Source organism: Grammomys surdaster, unplaced genomic scaffold (assembly GCF_004785775.1).
Source record: "Grammomys surdaster isolate TR1022 unplaced genomic scaffold, NIH_TR_1.0 331, whole genome shotgun sequence".
NCBI lineage: Eukaryota > Metazoa > Chordata > Mammalia > Rodentia > Muridae > Grammomys > Grammomys surdaster.
The window spans coordinates 752,625-771,591 of record NW_021604750.1 but is presented as its reverse complement, the minus strand read 5'-3'; the positions used below and the strand labels follow the sequence as shown (position 1 = coordinate 771,591).

General features: G+C 38.3%; 1 protein-coding gene across 1 annotated transcript in view; it reads left to right on the top strand.

The window, feature by feature from the left end:
* Prkdc (protein kinase, DNA-activated, catalytic subunit) overlaps positions 1-18,967 on the top strand; it is a 199,243-nt gene that overhangs the window by 72,868 nt on the left and 107,408 nt on the right. Inside the window, exons 37-44 of the mRNA XM_028778260.1 lie at positions 2,157-2,342; positions 2,831-2,935; positions 4,224-4,391; positions 12,743-12,870; positions 13,899-14,106; positions 14,989-15,167; positions 17,237-17,405; positions 17,863-17,928. Coding sequence (XP_028634093.1) covers positions 2,157-2,342; positions 2,831-2,935; positions 4,224-4,391; positions 12,743-12,870; positions 13,899-14,106; positions 14,989-15,167; positions 17,237-17,405; positions 17,863-17,928 — 1,209 coding nt within the window. The remainder of the gene's footprint in view (positions 1-2,156; positions 2,343-2,830; positions 2,936-4,223; positions 4,392-12,742; positions 12,871-13,898; positions 14,107-14,988; positions 15,168-17,236; positions 17,406-17,862; positions 17,929-18,967) is intronic.

The window sequence follows — 18,967 nt, the reverse complement described above, 5'->3', positions numbered from 1 at the left end:
ATAATTTTATACACACACACACACACACAGACACACACACACACACGAATTTACTATCTTGTTTCTTTTCTACAACTCTCTGAAGTGACAGAATGAGATTAAGAAAGAAAAAAACCAAATCAGTCTTAATGGGTGCAGAGAAAGAACAACCAGAATGACAAAAAATACAAAGCAAGATGCATCTGCCAGTTCAAACCCTTAGCCTGTCCAAAACAAAAGAGGGTGGCAAGACTGTCAGAGAGGTTGAGGAGGGAGATGAAGAGGGAGGGAAGCGGGAGAAACAGAGAATGAATGATGAAATGAAAATTGCTGCTGAACAAGACAATTGGAGAATTTGAAAGAGAATTTAAAGAGAATTTAATTTAGAATTAAGCATAGATACCTAACATTAAAAGTACAGAACCCTGTGGAAGAAGGAGATGGAAGATTGTCCTCCACAGGAGTCAAGGACACCAGGAGAACACGGAATCACCTAAGCAGAATCATCTAAGCAGGGCTCACAGGCCTCACAGAGACTCAAGCAACAGTCAGGGATCCTATATGGGTCTGAGCTAGGTCTTCTGCATATACGTTATGGTTGTGTAGCTTGGTGATCTTGTGGGACTCCTAACAGTGGACTGGTGATGCCCCTGCATCTTTAGCCTGCTTTTGGAACCCCTTTCCTCCTACTGGGTTGCCTTGTTCAGCCTTTATAGGAGGATATGTGCCTAGTCTTATTATAGCTTGTTATGCCTTGTTTGCTTGATATCCCTGGGAAGTCTGCTCTTTTCTAAAGGAACACTGAGGAGAAGTGGATGAGAGGAAGAAACTGGACTTGGGAAAGTATTGTATGTGAGAAGAATTAAAAAAAAAAAAAGAATAGATAGAGAAAATGAGAAACTCACAGAGAATAGGATGAAAATACAAAACGAAAGCAAAATAAAAGTGATATGTGCAATGATACATACCATTAATCCCAGCCCTCTGGCAACAAAGGCAGGCAGCTTGCTGTGAGTTCAAGGCCATGTTCTATATACTAAGTTTCAGGACACCCAGATTACATAGAGAAACCCTGTCTGAAAAAAAGAAAAAGAGAAAAATGATGAAGGACCCTGGAACTGAGTGGACAGTGGGAAGTGGCCTTTGGTGACAAGGTCTCAGAACTGTGGCAATGTGGCGTTCTCAGAGTGAGAGGACCAAGGAGTGTCTTGCCCTGGGTTTGGAAATAATTCCACATGGAGTATATTTTCCAAAGGCGCACTATGAGAAAAGGTTCTGAACATTCTCAAGGACATAAGCAGGATCAAGAGTTGAATGACATTTGTTTTCTCCGTGGAAGTGTGACTACTGTAGATGAAAAGATTAGAGTTCTAAATGCAGCATATTCTCAATTGTGTGTGGGAGTAGAGTACACTTGTGTAGAACAGCCAAATCCTAAAGGGACATGTGTTCCTGTTCACCTACTCTCAGAAAGCTACCAGGTAGACATTAAGAAGGCAGTAAGCTGAGAGATAGGAAGGTGCTGTATTCAGCCCTGTGCAGAGAAGAGGATGGAGTATCTAGCTTTGGCCCTTGGACAGCACAGCAAGAGCTATGTCTCTTGAATCAGGTAATTTACTCATCAGGAAAATTGAATGACATAATTTATTTTATCTGGGAGAGTTTGATAATAAATTAAGAATAGGTCCATTGAAAACAGCTAAGAAATCTGCCAAGTTTTGGCTGTGGAGAGAATACAGTGTTTAAGAAGGGAAATGTGTGGATGAGTTTTCTACATGGAACATCAGTGAAGATGCTTGTGTTGTCAGAACAGTGGGAATATTGTATGATAACCTAGCAAAACTAGTTATGTTATTCTGTTGCAAAGGTGTTGGTAGAATGAGCAGAAATGCGTGCAGTGGTAGTAGTGTCCACACAAGAGCAGTTGCCCCCGCTTTCAAGTGGAAGAGCATGGGGAATGGTCCCTGTTCCCACTTCCATGGGAGAATGGGCACAAGGGTATCAGCAGGATCACACTCTGCTTTCTGTGGGAAAATTTATGCTCAAATGCTCTTGAGTAAATACCTGTTACAGAAATAGCGTCTTCATTTGTCTAGAATAACTTGTGACATGAAAGTGTATTTTTTTTTATTCCTATCAATATTAAGATTTTTCTTCAATCTACAAAATCTTTTCAGGTGAGTACTGTTTTAAACGGTATGTTAGATATGAGCTTCAGGGATCGAGTTGTTCAGAAATACCAAGGACTGAAGCTTACAACTGCAATTCTGCAAAACTGGAGGAAGTGTGATTCATGGTGGACCTCAGAGTCTGCTCCAGAGAGCAAAACAACTGTGCTGTCTTTACTGGCAAAAATGTTGCAGGTATTTTGAAAATAATTTAAAATTCATTCCTATTTAGTTGTTGGATTTTGTTTGGTTGGTTGTTGTTCTTTTTGGAACACAGTTTCACCTGTATAGTCCTAACCTACCTTGAACCTTTACATTTTTTTACCGTGGCCTCCTGAATACTGAGATTACAGATATGTACCACCATGGATGGCATGTTCATTATTCTGAAGTCTAACTTATGTTTAAATGCTATCATGTAAGTTCATTCAAAACTCATGTTTAATAAAGTAAATATATTTTGGTGAGATACCTGCCAATTACTTTTTACTTTTTCTTTCGCTTTATACCACTGTTTATTATGCCTACCATTTTAAATTTTTTTGTTATTGTATATTTGCAGGCAGTTATATTTGTCGTAGCAGAAAATAATAAAATGTTTTAAAACAATATTGTTGAAATGTTTTTTGAGGTTGAGTTCTGAAATTTAACCACAAACTTGTCATGTTTTTTTCTTCCTTTAGATTGATTCAACTTTATCTTTTGATACAAATCACAGCTCATTTTCTGAAGTCTTCAGGACATATGCTCGTCTACTTGCTGATACAGACTTGGGTCTACACTTAAAGGTAGATGGGTTTATCACGTTGCTCTTTTGAGATCACGTTCTTTTTATCTATACGTCTTTACATTTTTCTGCATTTGTCATGATGTTTTTTTGCAAGGAGGAGTGTGGAAAACTGAAACTTGTAAAGAGGTTCGCCATCTGACTGTGGTCAGATTTGTTTGCACATGAAAAGTTCTTCCTCAGGAGAGTTTTGCTTTGGTCTAGCTGACCCGCATGCACTTGAGTACATCTTTTCAAGAGATGTGCATGCTTGTGTGTGAGATGGCAGATGAGCATATGTATGCTATAGATCTTCAAATTCTATCAAAGTCTGTTGTTTACCTCTTGTATGTACCAAGCAGCAGGCCCATGAATTTCCAGAATTTTTCCATTCCCCACCACCCATCTCACTACTGTAGGAGTAGAGATTACAGCTGTCCAATATTCTGTCTACATTGCCTAAGTTTTGGGGATCAGAGCTTACGCCCTCATACATTTGTAGCAAGCACTTTACTCAGTGAACTACTTCCCTGGCCCCAAAAAACATTTCTTTAAGTGTAAGCATATGATCTTTAACATTTGTGTTTATATACATCATATTTAAATTGGTATTTTGGATTTACTGTAGTAATTTCAAACTATTTTTTATACTCTATTTTCCTATTGAAATCTTTTAGTAATGAGGAGGACAAGAAAATGATTTTATTGTTACTAAGTTTAAGGTCCTGTAATTTGATCTTCATGAAAGAATGGTTTTTTTTATTGGATAATTCTTTGATGTGTTCTTTATGACTCATGAAGTTTTTCTCCTTCAAATGTGAAAGTCTTAGACTTTGCCTGTTTTTCAAAGGAGGTTGGAATTAATACCTAGTTCCTCTTAAACTCAATATAAAGTTATGCGGGGATTTTGCAAACACATATGTATAAACTATCCTGTAGAAGCCATTCTTTCTATAGAATTTAATATAATCTTTTTTTTAAAAAAATGGCTTTTACGGTGTATTCTTTAAAATTGTCACCCATTTATACAGTGTATTCTGATTGTGTCCACTCATCACTGCCTCCTTGCAACTCCCCTTAGTGCAGGCTCTCCTCTCCCAGCTCCGTGTCCTCCATGTTAGCCTGCTGGCTTCCAGGATTGAAGCTTACATACATGGCTGTGTTCAAGTTGGCTCTGGTGTCACCCAGAAGTCATTTGTTGAGTCCTTGCAGTGCATTATTACAGTCTTTAGAAAGTAGTGATTGTATTTAACCTACAGGATCTGTAAGCCACAATTAGTGTGTTTTACATTTTCTGCATTGCTTCACAGGGCCAAGCTATCATTCTTCTTCCATTCTTCACCACTACGACAGAAGGCAGTCTAGAAAACCTAAAGCATATTTTGGAAAGGCTCATTGTTTGTAATTTCCCCATGAAGTCTGATGAATTTCCTCCAGATTCCCTAAAGTACAATAACTATGTGGACTGCATGAAAAAGGTTAGTTTTAGTGTCATCAGTAAAACTTCGGTTGATTTTTTTTTTTCCTTTTTGTTATGTTTGGAGGGGATAAGTTTTTATTAATTTACACTATTACACAAAAAAATTTAAAAATTAAACATATAGTGGGATACCATGTAATGTTTAAAAATAGGTATATACTATGGAATGCTTAAGTCAAGCTAAACCTACCTACCTCGTCAAACATTTATCATTTTGTTTAATGAAAAGTTTCAAGATCCTTTCTTTTCTTTGTTTTCTTTTTAAGGAAATATATTCTATATTATCAGTGTTATATATAGTCCGTTTACTGTGCAGTGGTACCTCAGAATTTCTTGTATCTATGTAATGGTTTAGTGCCAGCTGATAACATTTCCCCATACTTTCCTCTCCCCGGAGTCTCTTCACTGTTTCCAACCTCTGGTAGTTACCACTCTATTATGTGTTTTTAAAAGTTCAGTTCTTTAGTTTCTGTATATATGTGAAATCAATTATACTCCCATGCTTGGAATATTTCATCTAACATAATGATCTTCAATTTTATCTATACAGGTAGAGATTATAAGATTTCAGCCCCTTTCAGGTTTGGTAGCCTTCTATTGTATGTATGTATGGGTGTGTATACACAGACACACATATATGTATGTATGTATATATACATACATGCACACACACACACACAGACACACACACCACATTTTCTTATTCTTCCTTTAGCTGATGGACACTTGGGTTGTTTCCATTTTTTTTTTTGATTGAATATTTATTTACATTTCAGATGTTATCCCCTTTCCCCATTTCTCCCCCTTAAACACCCCCTATTCCATCTCTTCCTCCTGCTTCTTTGAGGGTGTGCCCCCAGCCACTCTCACCACCCTGCCCTTCAATTCTCTTGCACTGGGGCATCCAGCCATCATGGGACCAAGGACCTCCTCTCCCACCTGTGCCCAACAAAGGCCATCCTCTCTTACATTAGCCATGGGTCCCTTCCTCTGTGCTCCCAGGCTGGTGATTTAGACCCTGGAAGCTCTGGTGAGTTGTTATTGCTGCTCTCCCCATAGGACCGCAAATCCCTTCAGCTCCTTCAGTCTTCTCTCTAGTTCCTCCATTGAGAACCTCTTGATCAGTTCAATGGTTAGCTGTGAGCATCTGCCTCTGAATATGTCAAACTCTGGTAAACCTCTAAGGACACAGCTATATCAGGCTCTTGTCAGCATGCACTTCCTGACTTCCACATCAGCATCTGCCTTTGGTGACTGCACATGGGATGGATAACCAGGTGGAACAGTCTCCAGACGGCCCCTTCAGTTTCTGTTCCATACGTTGTCTCCATATTTGCTCCCTTGAGTATTTTGTTACTCCTTCTAAGAAGGACCAAAGCACCCACACTTTGGTCTTCCCCCTTCCTGAGCTTAATGTGATCTGAGTTGTATCTAGGTTACTTCGAGCTTTTGGGCTAATATCCACTAATATCAGTCAGTGCATACCATATGTGTTCTTTTGTGATTGGGTTACCTCACTCAGAATATTTTCTAGTTCTATCCATTTGCCTAAGAATCTCATGAGTTCATTGTTTTTTAATAGCGGAGTAATAATCCACTGTGTAAATGTACCACATTTTCTGTATCCATTCCTCTGTTGTATGATATCTGGGTTCTTTCCAGTTTCTGGCTATTATAAGGCTCTATGAACATAGTGGAGCATGTGTCTGTGTTATATGTTGGAGCATCTTTTGGGTATATATGCCCAGGAGTGATATAGCTGGATCCTCAGGTAATATATGTCCAATTTTCTGAGCAACCGCCAGACTGATTTCCAAAGTGGTTGTATCAGCTTGTAACCCCACCAACAATGGAGGAGTGTTCCTCTTTCTCCACATCCTCGCCAGCATCTGCTATCACCTGAGTTTTTGATTTTAGCCATTCTGACTGCTGTGAGTTGGAATCTCAGGGTTGTTTTGATTTGCATTTCCCTGATGACTAAGGATGCTGAACACTTCTTTAGATACTTCTCAGCGATTCAATATTCCTCAGTTGAGAATTCTTTGTTTAGCTCTATTCACCATTTTTTAGTAGGGTTATTTGATTTTCTGGAGTCTAATTTCTTGAATTCTTTGTATACATTGGATATTAGCCCTCTATCAGATGTAGGATTGGTAAAGATCTTTTCCCAATCTGTTGGTTGTCCTTTTGTCCTATTGACAGTGAGTGTCCTTACCCTTATAGACGCTTTGTAATTTTATGAGGTCCGATTTGTCAATTCTTGATCTTAGAGTATAAGCCATTGATGTTCTGTTCAGGAACTTTTCCCGTGTGCCCAAGTATTCAAGGCTCTTCCCCACCTTCTCTTCTCTTAGTTTCAGTGTGGTTTTATGTGGAGGTCCTTTATCCACTTGGACTTGAGCTTTGTACAAGAGATAAGAATGAATTGATTTGCATTCTTCTACATGTTGACTTTCATTTCAGTTGAACCAGCACCATTTGTTGAAAATGCTGTCCTTTTTCCACTGGACAGTTTCAGCTCCTTTGTCAAAGATCAAGTGACCATAGGTGTGTGGGTTCATTTCTGGGTCTTTAATTCTATTCCATTGATCTTCCTACCTATCTCTGTACCAATGCCATGTAGTTTTTATCACTATTGCTCTGTAGTACAGCTTGAGATCAGGGATGGTGATTCCTCCAGAAGTTCTTTTATTGTTGAGAATAGTTTTCACTATCCTGGGTTTTGTGTTATTCCAAATGAATTTGCAAATTGCTCTTTTTATCTCTATGAAGAATTGAGTTGGAATTTTTATAGGGATTGCATTGAATCTATAGATTGCTTTTGGCAAGATGGCCATTTTTACTATATTAATCCTGCCAATCCATGAGCATGGGAGATCTTTCCATCTTCTGAGATCTTCTTCAGTTTCTTTCTTCAGAGACTTGACGTTCTTGTCATACAGATCTGTCACTTGCTTGTTTAGATTCTCACCAAGGTATTTTATATTATTTGTGACTATCGTTAAGGAAATTGTTTCCTTAATTTTTTTCTCAGCCTGTTGATTATTTAAATAGAGGAAGGCTACTGATTTGTTTGCGTTAATTTTATATCCAGCCACTTTGCTGAAGTTGTTTATCTGGTTTAGGAGTTCTCTGGTATACTATCATATCTTCTCCAAATAGTGATATTTTGACTTCTTTTTCTATTTGTATCCCTTTGACTTTCTTTTGTTCTCTAATTACTCTGGCTAGGACTTCGAGTACTATATTGAATAGGTAGGGAGAAAATGGTCAGCCCTGTCTAGTCCCTGATTTTAGTGGGATTGCTTCAAGTTTCTCTTCATTTAGTTTGATGTTGGCTACTGGTTTGCTGTATATTATTTTTACTATGTTTAGGTATGGGCCTTGAATTCCTGATGTTTCCAGGACTTTTACCATGAAGGGGTTCCATTCTTTATCTTTTTGTTTGTTTGTTCATTTGTTTTTTTGAGATAGGGTTTCTCTGTATAGTCCTGGCTGTCCTGGAACTCACTCTGTAGACCAGGCTGTCCTCGAACTCAGAAATCCACCTGCCTCTGCCTCTCAAGTGCTGAGATTAAAGGCATAGGTCAGCACTGCCCGGCTTCCATTTTTTTTTTCAATGTGCCACAATAATCCAGGATTTCACATGTTTACACAGATTATATTTCCTTTGGATATACAACCTAGTACTTGGATTGATGGGTTATGTGGTTGTTCTCCTTTCTTTTCTGTTTCTGTGATAAAATAAAACAATAACCAAAATGACTATGCATAAGTCATAGTCCTTTATTGAGGAAATCCATGGTACATATTTAAGGCAGGAACTTGGAAGTAAGAACTGTAAAGGAAGACTGCGTGCTGGCTCACTCTCTGGCTTGGATATTCATGCTAGGATAGTTAGTTGCTTATACAGCCCAGGTTAATCTACATAGGTAAAGTGCAACAGTGGGGTGGGCCATCCTATATCAATAACAGTGGTGACAGTTCTCCACAGACATAGCCTATCTGACTAGGGCAGTTTCTCTCAGATGACTCAAGGCAATTCTGTCTTTAAAATTGTGACTATTACTACTTTACATTCTCACCTATTGTGTACAAGTGTTCATCCAGAGCCTCACCCTCTCTTAATATATCCCTAGGATGTGGTTATGTCATTTTTGTGGGTTTAGTTTGTGTTGTCTGTGATAATTGTTGGTATTATGTTCTTTTTTATGTATGCATTCACTTTTATATCTTCTTTTGGGAAGTATCTGTTTAAATCTGTTGCCCAGTTTTAGATAGTTTTTATTTATTTTTTTCTTGTTTTGCTGTTGAGCTAGTGAAGTTTCAGATGTATTCTGTGTATGTTGATCATTTCCTTTTCTGTATAGAACCTTTATGGACTGATAAAGTCTTGTCTATTTTCACTTTTGTTTCCTGTGGTTTTGTGGTATTTTATAAAACAACAACAAAACGTTACCAAATTCTGTGTCCAGAAGCATATTTGCTTGTAGTTTTGTTGTTGTTTTAGGTCTCACATTTATGACTCTGATACATATTTTAGTTCACATTTGACTGGTAAGCGGTAGAAATCTGGTTTCATTCTTAAACATGTAACTAACCATGTCTCCAGCACCATTAAATGTGTAACTATCAACTAACTCTTTAGCACCACTTACTGAAAAAAAGTATCACTTCTCAGGTGTGCGTCTTTAGCATTGTTGTTGAAACTCTGTTAGCTGTGAATTGGGAGTCTGCTCCTGGAATATATGTTCTGTTCCATGTGTACTGTTTTTATACCAGTACCATTTTCTTTTAGTTACTATAGCTTGGTAGTATTTTATGGAGTCATGTGATATAATACCTCCTGCTTTGTTTTTGTTCAAAATGGCTTTGGCTATTCAGGGTTTCTTGTCATCCTATATAAGATTGCAAATATCAGTGGCGTTTTACTAGAGATTGCATTGAATTTTAGATCATTTTGGATTTTATAGATCATTTAACAAGATCAGTTTCTTTTAATATGTAAGCATGGATGTACTTTTACCTTTTTGTGTCTTTTATAATTTTTTCATCAATATTTTATAATTTTCATTGGCGAGCTCTTCTACCTCATTGGTTAAATTTATCCCTAGGCTGGTGTGATAGAACACACCTTTAGCCCCAGCACTTGGTAGGCAGAGGCAGGTGGATCTGTGTGAGTTCAAGGTAAGCTGGTCTACACAGTGAATGAGTTCCAGGCCAGGCAGGGCTACATAGTGAGACCTTGTCTCAAAACAAATAAACAAAGAAAATTATCTCCATGTATTTTATTTTATTCTTTGTACCTATAATAAGTGGGATTCCTTTCTGTATTTATCTTTCATGTAATTCACTTTAGCTTATAGTGGTGCTGTAGATTTTTGTAGTTTTTGTGTCCTGTTACTTTGCTGAGTTAATTTATCAGTTATGATAAGTGTTCCAATCTAGTCTTTTTGGATTTTCCCAGTCTAGACCTACTTCATATCTTCTCCATTTTAGCATTCTGTGATAATCAGTTTTTGGAAGAAAATAGGAAGTTTTTCATTCACAAATGACCATCTATTTGTGTGGCCATTTCCTTCGGTGTTTAGGTTGTTTATTTAACTGGTTTCTTTATCCTTTCTTCCCTAATGGAGGAGTTGGATTGCCATGAGCTTATGGTTAGCCTTGGCAACAAACCCAGCAAGAAGCAGATCTTCTTGGGTTATTTCAATCATAATGACCTCAAATCTTATTATATTAGAGTTGTATGGCTGTTTTTAACGGTCCAAATATTTTATTTTCTTTGTTTTTTGTTTCTTTGTTTTTGTTTTTGTTTTGTTTTTCTGAAAATTGAACTTGGAATATCACACATCTTAGGCAAATACCCTACATCATTATCCTATACATCAGTCCTAGTATTGAATGCTAATGGTTTTAGCATCTACAGTGATGTATATTAGATCTTTAGTACTTTCTTTTGATATAAATAGTTGAACATAAACACAAATAAAATACTAAAAAAGCATTTGAAGAAAACCTGTAGCCCAAGAAAAGTGTAAGTTAGGAGCTATCTGCCATGAACCAGGAATGCTACATAGTAAAAGGGTTTTTTTCTGGCACAAGGGCATCTTGGCAGTTGGGAGCTCAGGAATATCACAAAGTCACATTGTTCAACTTTAGGGAGCAAGGGCCAATAAAAGAACACCCTGCCCCAGCTTGACTCCAAGACCAGAACCAAGGAAAAACTACCCGGCCCCTTACCTGACTTCAAGCCCAATATTAGGCGACAGAATTCTACCAGTTCCTGAGCTTGCCCCAGAATGTGACCACAGAGTCCGCCAACTCCTAAGCTTGCTGCAAGATCAGGCCACAAAAATATTACCAGTCACAGGCCAACCTGGAAAGCTCTAACATACACACACACACCTTGTGTAAGGTTTGTTGTGTCATGTGACTTTGTGATTTTTCCTTTGGTCCAGATGCTAGGATACTTTTCCCAGCAGAGCTGTAATACTTCCTTGGGGGAAACCTTCACTTACTGAAACAGAGCTATTATACTTGCATTTGGGAAACCTTTGCAGCTGGAGCAGAGGTATAACGTTTATGATGGGAAAGCCTTCAGAACTGTAATACAGCAACAAACCTAACATAAGGGATTTATTGAAGAGAGACACAGAACCGTGGCTGCCTCTCACCAGGAACAGAGACAGCGGAGTGCTGGGTAGAGCAGAGGGCTTTCTTGGGGTGTTGGAGCATGTGCAAAAAGCTAGTGGAAAAGTACAGCTTGGCGGTAAATAGTCTGTGGTCGCCAACTCTGAAACATTGTTTGGCCTTTAATGCTGAGTCATGGAAGCAGGGATTTCCAAGTCACAGAGTTCCGAGGCAGGACCAGCAGGGAGATTTTTCCATTGAATGCAGGGCCTAGGAATTCAAGGCAGGTTGCAGAACAGAAAATGATCCACCTAAAAAACCAAAGTGCTGCTAAGGATAGGTTAGCTCAACTGGAAGGATGATTGCCTATAACCAGGGCTCCTACTCTCCCTCCTTCAGAGATGCAAAACCACCAACAAGAAAAAAAGACAGAAAAAGGAGCTCAAAGAGAACAGAGTCACCAAAGGAATGACTAATGGCAAAGAAACTAAAAAAAAAAAAAAAAAATGGTTTCGGAGGTAAAGAAATGTATTTATGAATTAGGACTAAGAGGAGGTTGGAAATTGCATATGTAAAGGAAAATTTAAGTGAGAACTTGTCTGTTTCTGCAGATATTATTGAAGATATCTCTTCGAATCTAAATGTAGAACATACAGACATTGCAATAGAGTGTGGGAGAGTGATAAACATAGTAACATTTGAAAGTTTATGTGAAATATTTTTCCAATTAAAACTTTTCACGTGTATTTATTTATATGTGTCTCTGTGTGTGTGTGTTTGTGTGTTTGTGTCTGCGTATATGTGTGTGAGCGTGTGTGAGAGTGTAAGTGTGTGCCATTTCAAATGTGGAAACTTAGAGGACAACTTTCTGGATGTAGTTCTCTTTTCCAGCATGGAAGTCCTAGAGACTGAGCAGAGAATACCTCAAGTGACAGCAAGCACCTTTACCTGCTGAACCATCCTGTTACACCCTTTCTCTGTTTTTACAATTCAAGTTACTAGACTGCACATGTGGTACATGCCTATCATTCTAGAGCTTGAGGGGTACCTCCATGAATATCAAATATTCATAGACAGTCTCAGCTACATATTTAAGGTAGAGGCCAACTCAGCTACATTTGACTTTGTCTCAAAATTTCAAAAAAACAAAATAAAAAATAAAATAAAAGACTAGAAAGATGGTTTTGCAATTAAGAATACTTGTTGCTTTTAGAGAGGGTCTGGTTTCTTTTTTCTTTTTTTTCTCCTTTCCCCATTTCCCTCCCACCAGGAACCCCCTATCTCATCTCCCCTCCTCCTGCTTCTATGAGGGTGTGCCTCCACCAGCCCACTCTCACCTCCCCACCCACTCTCACCTCCCACCCACGAATTCCCCCACAGTGGGGCATCCAGCCTTCACTGGACTAAAGGACTTCCTCTCCTACCTGACAATGCCATCCTCCCCTACATATACTGCTGGAGCCATGGGTGCCCTTTGTGCTCCCAGGCTGGAGGTTTAGACCGTGAGACCTCTGGTTGGTTGGTATTGTTGCTCTCTGGTTTCAATTCCCAGCACCCACAGCTGTCCATTTCTCTAGTTCCGGGGGATCCAGCACCCTCTTCTGACCTTCTTGAGTACCAGGCATATACATGGTGGGCAACTTTCGAAAGTCAGAGCTACAAAAATTTTCATGATGCTGATAATGTATTTCTTCTGTTGTTCTGTTCTATTTTTAGTTTCTAGATGCGTTGGAATTATCTCAGAGTCCTATGTTGTTTCAGTTGATGACAGATATTCTTTGTCGGGAACAACAGCATGTTATGGAAGAATTGTTTCAAACCACTTTCAAAAGGATTGCTAGGCGGTGAGTTATTTGAATCTGGAATTCCCTGGAGTCATATGCATGCTGTTTCTCAAGTTGGTGTGTCATCTTCTTTGTTTAAAAACAAACAAAAAAAATACAGGAGGGATAGTGGTTCTTATAGCTCACTGCTACATTTTAAAATTCTTTCTCCATATCAGATTTTCTTATGGAAAAATTTCAAACCTATTTAATAATAAAAAGAGAATTAGGTTCCTGGTAGAAGAAACATCCTTTTCTCAGTTTTCTTTCCCCATTTTCTCATTGTTGTTACAGTGTTACTTTTTAAAAGTTAGTGTGCAAGTATATTTGTACCCATGTACTTGTGGACCTCACACAACAGTTCAGTCAAACGTTTCCTTCTGTCACATGGGCCCTGGGGATCAAACTTGGGTTTTTTATTAAGCCATCTATTCAGATTTATTCTGTCTTATTTATTTGTGAGTGTGGGGTCATCCACTGAACTATGGAGTGGCTGAGCCATAAATGGGACCCTTCTACAGCAACTAACAATCAAGATAATTCCCCATAGCCATACCCACAGTTTGATCAAGGCAATTTCTCAATCAAGGCTTTCCTCTTAGATGACTCCAGGTTGTACAAGTTGACAATTCTAACTAGGACACAAATGCTACATTTGGATGTAATAAGGAGTTTGATTTTAGTCATAAGTGGCTTAAGAGTATGCCCTCTGAGAAGATACAGCCAATTGTGTTTCCCCAGTTACTTAGTAATTATTTTTATATGTGTGGTAATTAATATCAATTACGTATGCTTCTTTTATTTTAAAACTTTAGAATTTGACTTTTTTTATTTTTATACCCAATTTTCTTTTTTATTATTATTGTTTATGTGTGGGCATGGTATACTTGTGTTACAATGCATGTTTGGAGGTCAGTAGACAATTTTTTGAGTCTGTTAACTTCCTTCCGGATCCATGGACTATGGGGGTTCTTTATTACTTTGTAGTTAATAATCACTAAAGCATATAAAATACTTGTTAAAGCATGTCACTTTATTTCTCTTCTTAGGAGTCCATGTGTCACACAATTAAGTCTCCTGGAAAGTGTGTATGCAATGTTCCGGAAGGATGACCTCCCTTCAAATGCCACTCGCCAGGCATATGTAGATCGCTCTCTCCTTACTTTGTTGTGGCATTGTGACTTGGACACACTGAAAGAGTTCTTTAGCAGAATTGTGGTGGATGCCGTTGATGTGCTGAAGTCTAGGTTTACAAAGGTATGTCCTACACAGTTGGGGGGCACTGTGTGCTCAATTCGGTGGGCTCTTGTTGGAACACTCCTTCTGCATACAGTAGCAGTCTGTGGCTGCTGGAGCCACACTACTTTCCTAAAGCAGCTGACTGGCGACACAATGGTTTAGAATTACAAAGGTGTACTCTGTCTGAATGCAGAAGTCGGGGTTCAGTTACACCAGGCCTAGGTTGTGTGTGCTGGACACACTCTGCATGTGGCTTTCATAGAAAAGACTCTCCTTGCCTTTTCGTGCCTCTGTGTTTGTGGCATTCCTGGGTCTCTGCTGATATTGTTTCTATTTCTGCCTTACTGGTCATGTTGCCTCCTCTTGACTGTCACTTGCATCTGACTCGATTTAGGGCCCACTAAGTAAATCCAATTTAGACACCCCTCCTCAATGTATTCAATTTAATAATTACTGTAGAGCCCCCTTTGGTTATATGAAAAGTTAGGTTCCAGGGATTGAGCATCATTTGGACAATTGTAATACAAAATGGTGGAATACCATTCAGCCCTTATGAAAATGCTGTTGGTAAATACAAATAAGCAAATGGCTCATTATCAATAACAAAACATCAAATAGATGAAAATTTGTAGCTTGTGTTTTGTGATTTTACCTATGCCTTCAATAAGACTTGACAAACCCATGTATTCTGAGCTTACTATGTGGACCTTTCATGTTACTTCTGTGTTTCACCCAGTATGACATATCAATGCTGATTCCACATTGCAAAACCTGGACAAAACAGGAAATGATTGCCTCTTTTTTAACACTATTTTCTATCTCAATAGCATTAAGAATTAAATTTGATGTTTTGAAGATTTTTTTATGCGTGATAAGACCAAAGATGTTACATCTTTTCAGCTAAATGAATTTACTTTTGACACTCAAATCACCAAGAAGATGTGCTATTACAAGATGCTAGCTGTGATGTATTCTCGTCTTTTAAAAGATGATGTTCACTCTAAAGAATCTAAAATTAATCAAGCTTTCCATGGCTCCTGTGTTGCAGAAGGAAATGAACTTACAAAGACACTTCTTAAGTAAGAGCTTACTTCATTTGTGGCTATGTTTGATTTGTTAATATTTGGGGGTAATTACACAGTTTTTAGTTTTTTAGATTTCTTTATTTTTGATACATACATACATATATGAATGTTTTGCCTCTGTACAATATGTGTGCCACGTGTGTGCCTAATAACTGGAGGTCAAGAGAAGGCATTATATTCCCTAGAAATGTAGTTATAGAAGGTTGTGAGCTGCCACCATGTGGGTGACAGGAACTGAACTTCTAATCTCTGCAATAGCAAAAAGGATTAACTGTTGAGTCTTCTCCCCATCCCTTGGGATACATATATTTTTAAATGCATCTGTATAATGCAAATTAAATGTCTTAGATAAGGTAAGTATTTTTATTTCTTATATACAGAGTACTTACATGACTTTAATTGTATTGTTGGGCAACAGGTGCTTATCTTTTATTGAATGTGTATGTGTGTCTGAGACTGTGTGAGACACGTGTGTATAGGTACCTTCAGAGGCCAGAAGGTGTTAGAGTCCTTAGAAGTGAGCCTCCTAACATATACTGGGAGCTGAGCTTAGGTGATCTCCTCAGCCACATACTTACGTTTCATAAAGAATAAAACTCTTTGCTGGAGTTAAGTGATAACACTTGCCTCACAAGTATAAGGGCTCAAATTTAGACTTCTGTATGTCTTTCACATTCTTCTTATCACTTACACTTTGAATGGATTAGTATATTAATATATTTTAATAGCATGAATTGCAGTAAGAAATGATGGGGCTTTTTTTATCATTTGTAATTGAAAAGTTCTCTATAAAGCATAGACTAATATGATATACTGTGTCTAAAAGTAGATTCTATTGAAATTCTCCCAGACTGGACAGACTACCTCACCTCATTCCTGTCTCCAGACTTGCATTCTTCTTTGTTACTCTAGTCCATACCTTATCTTCTTAGAGGATGAGGCCACCATCTCTCTCTATTTGTATTAGCAAGAGACCTAGAAGTCGCATTCATTTCTCCATTTGACTGTCTCTAACCTCCATTAATACCCAGCTGGCAACCAAATCTAGTCAGTTTAACCCTATTAGTTTTCCTTACAGTATCTTTCTCCTTTTGTATGACCTTGTTCTAACATCCAGACTGCTTTTAAAGCTACTGCATTGATCTCATTCTGATTTATTTCTGTGCTAGGCTTGTCTTCCTTTGCTTCCCCCCTCCCCCACCACCACTACAGAGCCATAATCAACTGGAATGCAAGTCTAGTCTGTTGTCTTCAGCAGTAGTGCTGGCCCAGAGTATAAATATTGCTGGGTCTGTGGGCCAAGTAGTCTGTGGTAGGTCTCATACCATACTGGGAACAAGCCATTAGTTATACCTATATATGTGTGCATGGTTGCTTCAAGGAAACCTTTGAAATGCAGTGGCTATCTGTGTGGTATATTGAACCTATCCTGCAGGACAAAATATGAATCTCTTAATATGTTAGGCAAATTCTGCTGAGAACGCCTCCTTTCCTTCACTTTATGGATGTTGATTGCATTTACACCCTCCTGATACAATGCACACTGTTTTAAGTGCCATCTCTCTCTGCTCATGTCTGCATATATTTCTCCTTCAGCTAACATGACATTTCAAAGTTCGAGTCTTACATAGATAAGGGACCTCTTGATCACAGGAATGAAAGATTCCTCCCGCCAACCCAACCCCAGCAACACTCCTTTCTGTTCAGAACCTCCTTACTTCCTCCACGAACAAACAAACAAAACAAAGCAACAACAAATAAACTTTAGCTCAGGATTTTTTTCCTTAAATCTTCTGTTAGCACCTTAGATTGGGCTGTTTGTCCATATCCTTGCTTCCCTGTCTTGATTGTGCTTGCTGTTGCATTTAACACTGTTGTCAGGTATGTGCTAGGAGGTGTCACTGTGTTTGTTTTTATATTCCTAATGCCTAGTTCTGTGCTGGTAGAAACATGACACTTGAGATTGGCTGAACTGAATTAGGTCTGGTTGTCTAACAACTATTGATTCAAGCCTCAATGTCTACATTAAATAAGTTGAAGTACAGCCTGAATCTCCCTTGTAGGTTGTGCCATGATGCATTTACAGAGAACATGGCAGGGGAGAGTCAGTTACTGGAGAAGAGAAGACTTTATCATTGTGCTGCATACAATTGTGCCATTTCTCTGATAAGCCGTGTCTTCAATGAGTTGAAATTTTACCAAGGTTTTTTATTTAGTGAAAAACCAGAAAAGGTGAGTATTCTCAGGGCCTTTCTCTGTGGCTGATGACATTGTAGGATTTCAAAAGTTCAAGACTTACCAATTACATATACCATATCTTTCAACCTTCCTACAATGTTATATATAGGAGTATTGGCTCTAAAGCGCTTCTCTGTGATTTGGGGGTGGAGAGTTGATTTGGGGGGTAGAAATGAGTATCTTTGAGGCAGATTCTCATGTGTCCCAGGCTTGCCTCAAATTCACTGTGCAGCTTTCTGATCTTTTTTATTCTACCTCCCAAGAGATTACAGGTATCTATCACTATGCCCTGTTTATGTGATGCTGAGGATAAAGCCTGGAGTCTTGAAAATGCTAGGCAGATACTACCAGTTGATTCACATCCCAGCCTCCTGTGACTTATCAAGTAGAATTATTCTTCAGTAGTTAGTTATGAAGTCAGATATTTTCATATAAATTTTTCTTTTTATAGAACTTGTTTATTTTTGAAAACTTGATAGATGTGAAACGTTGCTATACATTTCCTATAGAAGTTGAGGTAAGTAAAATTTTCAATTAAGTTTCTATTAGCAATATTAAATATTAAATATTAGCAAATGTTTATAGAGAGAAGCAGGTATAATTTGAACATGTTTAAGTATTCATTTGTTCTCAACTTCTGCCAACTATAAAGTCTAGCAGTTGGCGGTTTGAAATGTCCCCTCACACAACTATAACAGCATTTGCTTGTTCCTTCTCTTGATTGTGAAAGAAAGACAGTGCCAATTGAAGGAACTTGATTTCTCAGTGACTTTCTCCAATCAAAAAATTAAGATTTATACTGATGAATCTGGCCATGGTTGGGTAACCTGGACCATGGGAAGTCAGGAGTAGCTAGAAGATTTGCCCAGCAGGTGGGACACATTTGGTCTTATCTAGTTGTCCTTGCAGCCTCAGCCACAGGTGAGACAGTAGCTGCTGCTTTCATGTCCTGTCCTACTGGAAATGGGAAGGTGGGTAAAGCACTAAGCCTGCATCCCATGCCTGTCCAGTCCCCACACAGTTGTCAACCTGACCATGTAATAGTGTCTCACCTATGCCCTTGACTGTGCTCTTTTAGGATAAGAATGGAATGGATTTTTCCTGAGTATATGTTGAAAAATGAAAACAAAAGCGACAGCTCTCATACTATGCATGGACACTTGCCATGCTACCTTGCAAAACACTGTAAAAGACTGTAGTACATCATAGCTGTATAGTTGTGTCTGTACAACTGTCCATATCAGGACAGTTGGAAAACAGGCTCAAAGGTCAAGTGAAAACTCGGTAATATAGACCTGTGAAAACAGAGAGTGATACTCAAGCTAAATGTTTTGGTTAAGTTCGAAGAAATCTTTGGGAAAGGCTGTACCTGCAAATACATATATATTCTTTTTTTTTTTTCCTGAAAGCTTTAATTTATTCCCTCCCCAAAGACCAACTGCAATCGAGTCTTTTTTAGTCTTTTTTAAAAGTCTTTTTTAGTTTGTAGTGGAAAGAGGGAAATCTAGTTTATTACTAAAACAAAAAAGATGTGACCTTGACTCTAAAACATTGTA